This window comes from Crocodylus porosus, unplaced genomic scaffold (genome assembly GCF_001723895.1).
Source record: "Crocodylus porosus isolate Cpor-Errol unplaced genomic scaffold, CroPor_comp1, whole genome shotgun sequence".
NCBI lineage: Eukaryota > Metazoa > Chordata > Crocodylia > Crocodylidae > Crocodylus > Crocodylus porosus.
The window spans coordinates 374,966-389,419 of NW_017728932.1; the positions used below are offsets into that span (position 1 = coordinate 374,966).

General features: G+C 44.5%; 1 protein-coding gene across 1 annotated transcript in view; it reads right to left on the reverse strand.

The window, feature by feature from the left end:
- RFFL (ring finger and FYVE like domain containing E3 ubiquitin protein ligase) overlaps positions 1–14,454 on the reverse strand; it is a 78,405-nt gene that overhangs the window by 26,665 nt on the left and 37,286 nt on the right. The window contains exon 2 of the mRNA XM_019545355.1: positions 526–716. Within this exon, the coding sequence (XP_019400900.1) occupies positions 526–716 (191 nt within the window). The remainder of the gene's footprint in view (positions 1–525; positions 717–14,454) is intronic.

Below are 14,454 nucleotides of genomic sequence, written 5' to 3' on the forward strand. Positions count from 1 at the left end.
GCAGCCCGCACCCAGCTCCAGTAAGATTGGTGCTGCCACTGGCCTCAGATGGCAGAACCAGCCCCATACCATCCAGCAAGTATACTGGCGGCCCGCACCCCCAGAAGGAGTCCAGAACAGCCCCACAGCCCCCCTGGGGGTGCAGGCCCCCAGATCTGTGGGCTGGATGATAGGAGGCTGCCGCTGCTGGCAAGTGACAGGAGTTTTGCTTGTCAACACCTTGAAATGCAGTTTCCCAGAAACCTCTGCACCTATCTCCTTGAAACTTGGCAGGTTTCATGCCCTCAGAAGGGGCAACCATCCTTGCAAGGTTCATCTGAATCAGGCAAGAAATGACAACGTTTCAGGCATTTTCATGATTCTCCATTATAGCCTACGGGCAAAACATCAAAACAGCGTCGAAACAGTGAAAATTTCAACTAAATGAAACAGAACTCGAAATGAAACACTGTTCTGTTGAAACGTCAAAACAGAAGTCGAAGTGGAGTGGTGCTGTTTCGCACAGCCCTAGTGTTCACTACTTACCTTCCTAGATGAATTTTCAAAGTGTGCCCCACATCCTTTGCAACTCTGTTCAGAACCTGTAGGAGAAGGGTAGGAGCTGTAACCTGGGTTGGAATATGCCTGGGATCTGGGACCCTGTTGTGGCTGCTGCTGCATCTCTTCAGGTTGTCCATCCAAACAAAACCAGTTACAACAGGACGCCCACATAGTAACTAATAGAAAGAGGAGAAAAAAAACACAAATTACCACACAGGAGGCCACCTACCCACTACCAAAGTGAGGGCCAGGCACCAAATATTTATAATTCCTTTATTAACTTACTGAATAGCAAGGAAACAATCTTTTCCCCAAAAACTGTTAAATTCATACAAAAACTTACATAAGTGCAAAACATAACAAGCTTTTTACCCTTAAAGAGAATGAATATTACTAGCATTCTTCCAAGCTGCTCATTAGGATACAGGGAAGATTAAGTTTAAATTACACTCTGTCCTCTATGGATATTCTGCAGGGCCTCTAAGCCTCACTGTTATTGTGAAGAAGGGAAAATTGAGAGGCACTGGAATTTAAGCCTCATGGAGAGAGAAGAGACCCGTGCACATGCATAGCTTATGTAGAACTAACTGCAAGACCCTAGTTGGATCTCCTTTAGCTACATTTAGGTTCTGTGTATAAAGCTACTTCAGCTATCAAATAAAAAGCTTGTGGAAAATGACAATGGAGGTGCTTCTAAAGTTAGGCTTTCAGTCTTCAGCTTAAAAAAGTGGACAACCAAATGGTATAAGGTCAGTGACCGTAACAGGCATTTATACACTTTTTTTTTTTTTTTTGGGTGGGGAGGGGAAGGGAAGTCACCACTTTAATTAAAGCACCCAGAGCATCTCATGTATTAGCATCCCTGTGCTGAAAAATGGCAGCAGGGGTGCTTTAACTAAAGATCATCGAACAAGCACCCCCACATGCTAATACATGAGGTGCTGGAGTCTGCTGGAGACAGCAGCTACAAATTAGAATCTGTTCTAACACACTGAAATTACAGCATGTCAGAGCAGCCTCTCTGCACATGTATAGGTGCCCACTGCCTTGCTAACACATGAAACTTCCTTACGATGAACATGTTAGCCTCTGCTAACTTACATTTTGAATTAACAGTTAACTATAAAAAAGCCAGATGCTAAAAATTCATAAATGCCTCCTCCTATCTCTTTCCTTGAAGTTCTGCTGGTTGGATATTCACCTATTCCTAAAATCCTGAGTATACAATGAAAAATGTTTGCTCCTGTATTTACTCAAATATAAGATGACCCTGAATGTAAGATAACTCCCTAATAATTAGATTCTATATATGGAAAATACTCTCTGCTCTCCCCTTGCCCTGTAGCTTTCCTGCCATCACCCTCACCCATTACTGTCAGACATTGCTCCAGCTCTGTTCCTCCCAAGCACAATGCAGGAATGAACTGCACATGACAGTAAGGGGTAAGGGCGGGGCAGGAGATAACTGTGGGTCTGACTCCAGTTCTGACCCAGACCTGAAGCAACTATCTGCTCCCCACTTCCCCCCCCTTGTTAATTTAAAATGCAAGAGGCCAAAAAACTGGACTTTGAAATAAACATGCCCTTGTCCATTTGCATATATGCAAATAACTACAGGTACCTATGCATGCATTTTAACTTGTTGCAAACTGCTGCACGTTTTAGTACAGGTACTACATAAACACACTTCTGAACCTAGTACAAACATTTTTTTTCATTTCATTTCAAGGACCAAATCAGTTCCAGATTCAGTTGGGCAAAGCCCAATAGTCAAATTCCAAAATGTAATTGAGCAGAGCTCAATCACCAAGTCTGTGTGGCTCTACCATAGGGCAAGTATCCTCCCTTTCAGACTCATCGGTCTAGAGCTTTGGAAACTCTCCAGATCTAGGCAGGCATCCTACTAGGCCCAGAGGCTTTGGGGTTCAGATGCCTCCAGTCTCACTTGATCTGACCCAAAGACTGAATACAAACTATGCTCTCTTTTTTTTTGCAAAAATGTTTATTGATATATCTGTCTATAGATATATGTCTAACTGTACCTCTAACAACCTGTCTTGTGACAGCTATGGTTCATCTGACAGTCCAAAACACATTTTACAGTTGCATCATTCTCAGTCCTGTGACAAAGACCGCACCAGGCACCTGCATTCCCACATGCCCATGCACTCATCACCGCCACCTTGAAACATCACCTTATCATATAGTTTAAGGGTTTTGAGCATGATTTAACAAGTGTACCCCTTCTGTCTCCAAGTTTCAGCTCATGTACCCCTTTATATTTCTTTCTTGTTTTTAATGTGACAATTATGTGATATAAGACAGGCTACACTAATAAATATCAAATGTATTATAAATATATGCTTTAAATATATAGATCATAGTTATGCCACAACAGTTTGGGCCTGGTATGCTGCTGGATTAGTACATAATAGGAAACAATATTGCAGCTCTTAATGAAGTGTTTGCATAAACTTGTTTCTGTATAACAAAGTTATTATGATTATTATTGAGGCAGGGACAGGGCAGGGGCTGCACAGCCAGGACAGAGTCATGAGTGGTTCGTTCAGAGGGTGCAGGGGGGAGGCGGCTCCCGCCACTACAAGCACCCTGGGAAGGCATGGGGGCGTGTGCCCCAGATCTGTGCACAGAGCAGAGCAGGCTGCCACTGCAGGCTGGGGCCAGGGTGGTGCCAGGCTCTTCCTAGTGGGGGGTTGGGCTGGGGCTGTGCTTGGGGCAGGTGGTAGCAGTGCTGGGAGTGGGGGCTACGGTGAATTGTAATGAGGGTTAATCTGTCACATGAATGGACACTTCATAAGTGCTCTGAAGCCATGTGTTTCTGTCAGTGCACAGCTGTACAACACTTTCAATAGCCCATCACGCAACAAAATGTCAGTTCTCTCTGCCTAAAGTGTAAGTTTTGAAGCTGGGGAGGCTGCCTTCTTGGAGACAAATGATGTCTCGTTGTTGGTGGTCGAAACATTGCTGAAAAATGCCCCATTTTTCTTTCTTTGCTAAAGTTCTCACATTCACGGGCTGTTTGTGTCCCCATTACAAATGCTGTGAGAAGGAGGGGGGAGCAGCTACCACCTTGCCTTTTTCATTCTTTGCTCAGGCTTAGGTTCAGGTTTTTCCCCAGCCTACCAGGGTCATTCTGGACTTTAGGCTCCTTTCTCTTGGAGGTGGGGGAAAAGAGGGACCTCTCTCTCAGTGCTATTTGTGCCAGTCACTGTTCCATTTCCTTGGGCTCAGGGGGTTCCACTCCATCTGCTCTGTCACCACCTCCATCTTCTTACTCCAAGGGTAACAAGAAGGGTATGAGCTACAAAGAAGGCCCAACAACCCAGAAATAGCCACCATAAGATACAACAGGTGCTAAGAGCAAGGGACAGAAAGTCGAACATAGATGTGCTCCCCAGCATAGGAGCAAGGCTGTGTGGAAACAAGTCTTCTACAAGGACCTGCAGAAGGAAAACAGGGACTTGAACAGGCAAGTACCTTCCAGGCACTCTCCATGTGGGTACTGAGAAACAGAGAGGGGCAGAAAAGTCTGCTGAACTGCCCCGGCCAAACCTGCTGTTGGAAGGCAGAAACAAATTGACCACCTCCTTTGGTACTGCCCATATGCCAAGAGGTGTAGAGGAGAGTAATTTTACTCCTTGTGATGGTGAAAGGGGTCAACACATTGACCACAGAGGCAGCGCTGTTCAGGCACTTGATCAAGGGGCAGGGGACCCTGATAACACACTTGAACTAGTTAGCCTCCTGCTTCAGGAATGCCCTGTTGAAGACCAGGAACCCGCTTATATACAAGTACACAAATCTCTCAGTCAAAGACTCTGTCAAAATGGGACTGAGTGAGACACAGAGGTACTACAAAAAGGAACAGAGGGCTTGGGGCGGAGCGGGGGGGGCAGAAGGATCAGAGACGGTTTGACATGATTGTAACAGGTAAAGGTGATAGCAATGGATGCACTTATTGTGATGGGGAGTTGATGGTATAGTGGTGCATGCATGTTAGGGACTGTCTGGAGTGGGACGATTGATCCCCTTTGCTGGGGGATGGGGAAACTCCAAGTGGAGCATGCCTGGGGACTGGCACACAGGAAAGCTCCCACGTGGAGGACACTAAGGTAACTGTTTCTGAAAATGCTAATGGAACGGTTCTCCCACAGCATCTCAAGAAATTGAGGGTGTCGGGGGGCCTCAGCTGCCTGTACACTAATGCCAGGAGCATGAGGAACAAGCAGGAGGAGCCAGCCCTCCTGTTCTCTAGTGGGGCAATATGACCTGGTAGGGTTCACGGAAACCTGGTGGGACTCCTCGCATGACTGGAGCATAGCCGTAGAGAGCTATACCCCTGCACAGAAGGGACTGAGCAGGGAGAAAAGGCAGCTGGGAAGCTCTCTATGTGAGGGAGCAGTACACCTCGCTGAGGCTGACATTGACTCCAAAGATAAGCAGCTTGAAACCCTCTGGGTTAAGCTTCGTTGGGGGAGGGGGGGCAAGGTGAGAGGGACCTAAGTGTGGCCATTTACTACAGGCCACTGAGCCAAGGGGAGGAGCTGGATCTGGAGTTCTCTCAAGAACTGACAGAGGCCACACATGCAAGGGACTTGGTTGTCATGGGTGACTTCAATTACCCAGACACAGGTTGAGACGAACTCTCAGTTAGGACAGATCGGTCATGTAGCTTCTCAACTGTAATCAAGGAGCTCTTTCTAACCCAGGAAGTGCAAGAGCCAACCAGAGGTACTGCTCTCCTAGACTTGGTCTTGGCCAAAGGAGATGATCTGGTGTATAGCTCGAACATGAAGGGTAGCCTGGGCGACAGCAGCCATGAGCTCATCAGGTTCACTGTTCACTGCACGGCTGACAAATCAACTGGCAGGATTGAAGTCCTGGGCTTCAAAAATGCTGACTTCAACAGGCCCAGGGCACTAGTAGTGGAGGCAATGCAGGACCAGGGACGAAAAGCGAACGGGGTGCAAAAAGAGTGGTCGTTCCTCAAGGACATGATTCTCGAAGCACAAAAGAAAACCATTCCCATGAAGAGGAAAGGTAGCAGAACAGCTGGCAAGCCCTCCTGGCTCAATAGGGACATTGCGGTCCTCTTGCAAAAGAAAAAAGAGGCATATGCACAGTGGAAGCTAGGGACAGTCCTCAAAGAGGACTATACAACAGTGGTCCGCACTAGTGGGGAAATGATTAGGAAAGCTAAAGCGGCAACTGAATTTAAGTTAGCCAAAGGGAGTCAAGGATAATAAGAAATCCTTCTTTAGGTATGTAGGGATCTGAAGGAAAACAAATGGAAGCATGTTGCCTCTGCTTAACACCTCAGGACAGCTGGTAATGGAACCTCAGGAAAAAAACTGAACTCCTGAACGCCCACTTTGCTTCAGTATTTCACCGAGCCAAGGGGAAAGACAAGCGAGATAAAGATCACAGAGGGCATGATGGGAATGATAGCCTTCCCACTGTGAATGCTGAGCTGGTGCAAAACCAACTAGAAAAGCTAGACATTTATACGTCAGCAGGAACCAGATGGCCTTCACCCGAGAGAGTGCTGATGGAGCTGGCTGAGGTCACTGCAGAACCCCTGGCACAACTCCTTCAGAAATTGTGGCACACAGGGGAGATCCCTGAGGATTGGAACTTTGTGCCCATCTTCAAGAAGGGGAAGGGAGAGGACCCAGGCAACTATAGGCCAGTTAAACTAACCTCCATCCCACGGAAAATCCTGGAAAAACTTACTAAAGAATCTATGTGCAATACACTTGTTGAGAGTAAGATTCTGAACGACAGACAGCATGGCTTTGTCGTGGGTAGGTCATGTCTTACCAATCTCATCCCCTTCTATGAACAGGTCTCTTGCCACCCAGACATGGGAGCGAAGGTTGGTATTATATACCTAGACTTCCAAAAGGTGTTTCATCTAGTATCCCATGATATCCTTGTGGATAAACTGGAAGATTGTGGGCTCACCTGCTCAACAGTTAGTGGGTGGAAAACTGGTTGCATGGTAGGACCCAGAGAGTTCTCATGAACAGATCTGTCTCGTCCTGGCAAGAGGTGGCCAGTGGTGTCCCTCAGAGATCCATGCTTGGACTGGTGCATCTAGTTCTGGGTGCCACACTTCAACAAGAATGTGGAAAAACTTGAGATAGTCCAGAGAAGAGTCACCCATATGATCAGGGATTTGCAAGATAAGCCATACGAGGGAAGGCTGAGGGACTTGGGCCTCTTCAGTCTACAGAAGAGAAGGCTGAGAGGGGACTTTGTAGAGGCTTACTGCTACATCCGGGGAGTACATCAAGAACTCGGTGAACAGCTGTCCACTGGGGCACCCCTAGGAAAGATCAGGAGCAATGGATACAAATTCCTGGAAAGCCGCTTCAGGCTCAATTCCAGGAAAACCTCCTTCACAGTTAGGGTGTCCAGACTGTGGAATAAACTTCCTCCAGTGGTGGTGCAGTCACCTACCTTGGAAATCTTCAAAAGGAGACTGGACAGTCACCTCAATGGGGTCACTTGACTCCAGTAATTTTTTCCTGCCTAGTACAGGGAGACTGGACCTGATATTCTACAAGGTCCATTCAAGGCCCTAACAATCTATGAAATCAATCCATCAATAGATATTTTCCAAAAGAGAAAAAAAAACAAACAGTGTTTTTCCCAATGTGGGCTAAGTGTTTTATGGGCACGCTTATTGTGGTCTACATTCAGTTAACTTCATAGTTGGTTTCCATGACTGAGCACATGCTGTTTCTAGCAGCAGTTTAATGATATAGTGTATTTAATTGCGGGGGGGGGGGTGAGAGGGAGGTTGCTGGTATGTGAATATAAGCTGAAGGACTTTTTTCCCCATGCCAACTGGGAAAAAAATGGCATCTTATATTTGCATAAATAAGGCATATTCTGAACAAAATCACATACAAAAGTAACACACCAGAATGAGGATTATTATACGCTAAGCATACAAGTCAAAAGCATTCATCTGGCCTTCAGTTTTAGAGCATGTGCTACATGTCATTATTTACCAGCAAACACAACACAAGCTGCTTCCCTGCATTCATGTGGTAGTTCCTGGACTATTTTTATACTTCTCCGAAATCAGAGACATCTAATCTGTCATTTTCTGCATGTAGCAACTCAGTGTATTCAGTCAACTTTATGAGCTTCTGGAATTGAACTTTCCTTGTTAAGAAATTATTTTAAGATATGGATTTAAGCTCTGTTTTAGCTACTGATCAAGAGTTCTCAGGAACATTTGCTATAATGTGCTTACTGAGTCACTGAATGTTTTACTCTATCAATCCATTGGGACTGATGTTTTTAAATAGTGAAGATTTTGCAGTTTGATGCAGTTCCAGTAATCTGTAGATCTAGTGGAGTTTTGAGTCCTTTCAGTCCCTGCCTTACCAAAGTTACCACTGTCAATGCTGCGGACACAAGCCTTTCAGCATTGACAATGGTGAGCTTAAAGATGAACTTTCAGACCCTGCAGGTTCAGCAAATTTTATCATATAAATGAAAAGCAAGCGTCTTGATGACATTGAGGTAGTTCATAAAAGTGTGCAATGAAGTAAACTGCATAACTAAAACAGCTATTGGCCTTCTGACCTTATAAGGAAAACATGATACATGCCATTTTAAAATTTTTGGGTTACATGAATAAGTCTATTGTGCTTATGTCTGTGCACCTCACTTAGTTCAGAAAACTTGCTCTTTCTAATGTTGATGGAAAGAACAAATATTTGTAGGTGCATAGACTTTCCTTCTCATACCGTGCCATTTGGAACTATTCTGAAATATGCTAGGGAATAAGTAATTTACCCAGATATTTTTAGATAAGAACACACTGAAGGGCAAGAAATGGAGATTCATCACACAAAAAAATGTTTCAGGATAAGCATCATATTGCAAAAATAATATGGTCATATAGTGTACTAAAGAATGTGGGTTGGTTAACATCACAAGTGTGTAAAACAGCATTAGAAGTTTTTAACCTTAAGGACAGGACTGTATTTAGAACTATACACAAATTAAATAATCAATACAAAGCAAGAAAACTTGTTAGTGACATGCTGTGAGGTCTGACAATAGTGGAACAGTTGTAGTAAGCTAGTCCATTGTTCTGTATTTTATATCCATGCTACTCATTCCAATATAAAAGACAACTAGCTTTCAACAAATACTAGTGACAGACTCTGGTATAGTACCATAATAAAAGAAAATTAATTTGGATTAATCATTTGTATTAGCCTAATGTTGTAATCAAAGCATCTATTGCAGAGGCAGACCCACAGGCCGAACCTGGCACACCAGGCAATTTCATCCAGTCCATGGGCACCCACCAATTAAATGTACCCTGCCCAGCCCACACACCTTGCTCTGATCCTCATGCACAGAAAGGCCAGCCCAGCCAGCGCGCACAGCTTCTGGGTGGGTCTGCTGCTGCCGCTGCTGAAACCACTGGGGGGACCTGCTCAGCTTCCCCAGCCTCCAGTGGCTCTTCTTCCTGTCCTTGCTGTAGTGCTTGCTCCGGGGCAGCAGGTAGGGAAGTGGCAGGGGCTGGAAGTGGGGGGGGGCAGGTCTGCAGCTGGGCAGGAGAGCAGGGTATGGGGCTGGGGTGGTAGAAGCACGGAGCCCACACCCCGGGGGGCAGTGGGAGCATGGAGCTTGGGTGGGCAGGGTGTGAGTTTGTGGGGTGTGAGGACCATCTCCCACACCCAATGACGCACAGCTCCCACCACTGGCAGCAGCAGGCCTTTGGGGTGTTTGTTGCCCTGTGCACACACTGCCGCTATGGCAGTGCATGGTTCCTGGGAGCTGCATGTGGCAGCAAGGAATGGAGCCAGACCAGCCCGCCTCTATCAGGCAGGGCTTCCTGTGGCGCATGTGCAGCTCCCAGCACTTGCACACCACAGTTGGAGAAGCCCCATGTGATAGAGCCAGCAGACTTCCCTGCTCCCTGCCACCACATGCAGCTGCTAGGACTTCGCCAGGAAGCAGGGGGTAGGGCTCCTTTTGTAGATGAGCCTACAAAACACCTTTCGTAGACAAGCCTAAGCTTCACCTCATAAACCTACAGGATACAAAAAATTATGGACTAAATACAGACATTGCATTTATTGCACATTATAAACTGTCTGCCATTGGATAACCCCAAGTAACCTCTCTACATTTTACCAACTACACTCAATCACCAGGTCAACATTCCCCTCTTCCTGCCTTCAATCCCACCTACCTGTCTTGTACCTATTAACTCTCATCCCCTCTAATCTTCCCTACCACACATTTGCATTTTCACAGACTTGCATTTTGCATATTGGCTTAAGCTTCTATTCTACCCAGGAGAGAATATAAACACTAGCAGGCTCTCCCCATGCCTGAAGAAGGGTGTTTTTGCCCAAAAAGTTGCAAAGAACAGTTTTTCCAACTATTTAGTCGGTCTAATAAAAGATATCACATTTACCCAAAGAACCTTGTGTCTGCCTATGCCCTTAGTTCAACATAGCTATAACCAACAACCCTGAAGCATTTTGATTTATACTTTATTAGCACTTCATATTCAACCTTTGGAAAAAATATAAATTGTGTTAAGAGTACCTAGAAAAACAAATCTGCAGTAACAGGAGTTCAGAGATAGTTTTGCATTGCAGCTCTCTGAATTTTATATGATCTTGACGATCTCAGAAGCATCAATACCTAGAAATGACTTTATAAACTCAAAGAGAACCTGAACTGTGGTTTCCCTGCTTTTAGTCCATTCTCCAAAGTTATTGAAAAAAATAGCCTTTAGTTTTAAATGTTAAAGAAAAAGCTCTGTGTTATAAAATAAGAAGAAATCAAAACTGAGAAATAAGCAAATAGGCTTTTATTTTGAAAGAGTATCAATAGTAGCTCATTCTATTTGGGTACATAATACTAGATTATTTTCAACCTGAAAGAGAATTACAAAATTTGAAAACCAATGCTAACTGACTGTAATGGAATATTAAGCAGACATACAAAATGAGGGGCTCACTGGCACTAATGATAGTAAGCCAAGAGTTTAATAATCAACAAGAAGAATTCTGGAGTTTATCATGAAAGAAACTGACAGGCTGCTCTGAAAGAAAGTAAGTTAGGGAAGAAAGACTTTTTTTTCCCTGCAAATAAACCCAGAGAAGAAAATATTTGCAAAAATTCAGTATTTGAGAGCCCTCTTCAGGAAAATTGTTGTCAAGTGCCAAGAAAAAAGATGAGATCATTTAAAAAACACCTGAACCTTCAGAGGGCTATATGGAAAATCCAGCAAGCAGCATAGATTCTGAAGTGTGAATATTTTTATCTAATGCTGCCTCAGACTTTGGTTCAAATATTTTAGTTTGCAAGGCTCAGCATTCATGATGCACAAAACACCCGTATGCTTAGATGAAGTTAATTTCAGCCAGAAAAAGTAACTATTTTAGCAGGAACTGTGTAACATATAGAGCGTCAGTAGTACATAACCTCTAGATAGTTAACCAAGAAATTATTTTGTAGTGCTTTCGCCTGCCAAGGCACAGAAAGAATATTCATTACGAAACTAATGTTTAGAATCACGGCAGCATAAACGACCTTAAATTCTGATTTACAGACTGACACAATTACAACAGCTCTTACATAGCAAGTTCTAGAGAGAAGGAACCAATTTGCAAAGACAGCTGATATAGTATCTTGCCAGCCATGTGAAATCAACTTGTTTATGGAAAGCACTATGTTGAAATTTTCCACCATCTTTACTTTTCCAGACAGGAAACAGTAAATCTCTACTGTGAAGCTTCTGTTAAGATACAAGAAAAACTGATATAAAGACCAGCTGTGCTGAGACGCACACAAAGAGGTAAGTGCAGCAGGAACTGGAGTCAAGCCCCTGCTAGGGACATGCAACACCAGTCAAGCCAGCGCAGGACTTACCAAGGCAGGGCTGGGAGAGCAGCACACCCCTGGTGCACTGGGAAAGAGGGCCCGGGGGCAGGGGGGACCCGAAGGTGGGCAGGCCCAAGGACACAAAACCACGTGCCCCAGGGAGCCTGCTCTGATTGGCCCAAAAAGTAGAGTGGGCCATTTAAAAGAGATGCCGGATGGGGGCTTGGTGTTCAGCGTCCCCCAGAGTGGAGAGAAACCAGCCGAGCCAGGAGCTGTATCATCTGGGGGCAGGAAGAAGACCGAGGCTGCCAAACCAAAGTCACCAAGGCCTGGATCCAAACGCAGATCCAAACTGCTGCTGCAAAAGATAAGTAAAGCAAACACCAGGGCTGTGTTGGTCACTTCAGCCACTTTTCAGAAAGGCAAGGAGGGAGACACTCCCCAGGACAGATGGCAGAGACCAGCTAAGCAAGGGAAGGATGGACCGTGACGGGAATGGTGGGGATTAGAACTAAGCCAAGGCAAGAGGAGGCAAAGGAGAGATTTGCCCAGTAAGCCACAGAAAGAGCAGGGGAATAGTGCAGGATTGACTGGTGCATCCTAACTGATGTATAATATAGTACCTGAAGAAAAAGGGATTATGTCATAAAATTTTAGTGGATTTGTGTCTGATTAAGGAATAAACCGTGATTTACTTTATCAGTGTGAAATTAATTACAGCTGGGAAACAGCTGCACAGAGGAGACTGATTTGTGATTAGAAACAGTTCTGCCACCTTTACCTCAGCATCTCCAAGGGAGTTACATTTGAAAAGCCTGAAGTATGGTGAAACAAAAGGCCAGGAAAATAAGAAATAAGCTGGTCCAAGGATCTGCTAAATGAGTTCCTAAGTTTCAGGTGGAAAGGAATTCAGCAGAAGAAATACAAATCTGTGAACAGCAGACTACAGAATCCAGAGGAGTCCAGAGAGTGTACCTGGATAGGCATCCCCATTCTAAACCATCACAGGCCTGAAAGGGGCAAGATATAGGGAAGGTGGAGCCCTGCAAAAGAACTGTGACCCTGCCAGGCAGACCTTTACCAAACCTCCCCAAAGAAAATCAAACCAGCAAGATGTGGTGGGCAAGCAAGAGAGGCTGACGGAGGTTGGTGAGAATCCAGCATGGGGAGAAGGTCTGAAGTTCAGGCCCAATCACAGTAAGATTCCAATGTATTAATCTCTTGGACAAATAAAGAATTTCTATATGAAAAAGGTTATATATGCAAACTGTAAAATACAGATTATTTACAGAGCAGAAAGGAATAATAAACCTAATCAAATATGTTCCAACATCCAAATGCCATTCTTTTGGTATTGGATTAAATGATAAAGTATTATAACCGGTCAATGAAAATGCTAGTTTCTCAAAGCCACACTAATATGAAAGCACAAAGGTTGGAACAGAATTGAAGGATGTCTGGTCTTGCTTTACCACTGACAAACAAATGAACTTGGTATCACAATGATTGACCAAGGACTTTGTAAGGTGCAAGTTTCATATTGATTATCCAATATACACAGTAACTAAGCTCAGAATCTAGCTTTGTCACAGATTTAAAGGCCAGAAGAAACCAATGTGAACACCCTGAGTATCCTCCAGCATAGCACAAGCCATGGAATTTTATCCAATAACCTGTGCATCAAACCAAACCAATTTGCCTTTGGATTAGGAGGACCCACTTTCAGAAGGACAAACAAGATGACTCCAAGTTTACCACATCCTTTGATAATCTGTCCAGTGGTCAATTACACACAAAGATTTCCATCTAACTTCCAGTTTGAACTTTGCTGACTTAAATTCTGTCCTCTGGATCTTATCTCTTCTGTTCAATTACTTAAAGAGCCCCTTGGTGCAAGGGATCTTCTATATGAGCTGCTTTACACTAAGATCTGCCAGCATAAGTCTACTAGCAAAACTCCCTTCACTGCACCAACATTAAACATGTTTTTTGCTGGTACAGCATATACTAATACAGCAAGTAAAGTAAATTATACCAGCATAAGCTATTCTATGCTGGCATAATTAGAACTACTACCTGGGCTTTTGCAACATGGTTGTACAGGAGTTAAAGGAGGGTAGGGTACCACCGAAACATCTGTTCTACTGAAACTTCTGAGGGCAGTGTTATCTTCTATGCACATACTTACAAGGCCATGATTAAATTGCTTCAGTCTCTTTGAAGTGTCCTAGTCCAGCTGTACATTTATTTTAATCAATATTTTTGTTTGCATTTTCTATTTTTCTACCCCATACTAAATAAACATTGCTTTCAATTTAGGCAAAGTGGTAACACAAATTAGTAGTAGTGCTACCTGCTACTAGATGATGACAAAACTGATTTATAATCTTGTAGAAGGTCAGGGCAAGATTGAAGCAACAAACTGAAGACTTGCTCAAAAGGTAAAAAAAATGGTAGTTTACCCCTCTCCATAAAGTGCTATGAGATTATTGTAAAAAGTCAAAATCACAGTAGACAAAGGAGGTTAGACATACAAACACTCCAAAGGAGAATGCTTTCCAATAGGCCTGTGTGAAGCAGCTAGGATTTGCTTTGGATTTGGCTGATTTGGGGGACAGTGATTTGATTTGGTGTTTCAAATCGCTGTCCCAATTTGATTTAGCCGAATCTCCAAGTCACTCAGGCCAGGCCCATCTCCTACCCGCTCTCCCAGCCCTGCAATCTCTACCTGCCCCAGCTTCCTGCACTTGTTAAAAAAAATCCCCAACTCACTGGGTGCTGCTGGGTGGGGGGCGATACCTGCTGTCCCCCACTGCATGGGGGATCTGCACAAGTCCCCTAACCCCTCCACAGCTGCCCCACCCAGCCAGCTCCGGTCCTTTAAGAAAAAGAAAAAAACGAAGACAACTCACAGCTCCTGCCAGCAGGGAGTGATCTCCACTGCCCCCTGCTGCTCTGTGCCATGTGAGGGCTCTGCACAAGCCCCCAAGGCCGCTGCAGGAGTGGCGAGTCCTGGGG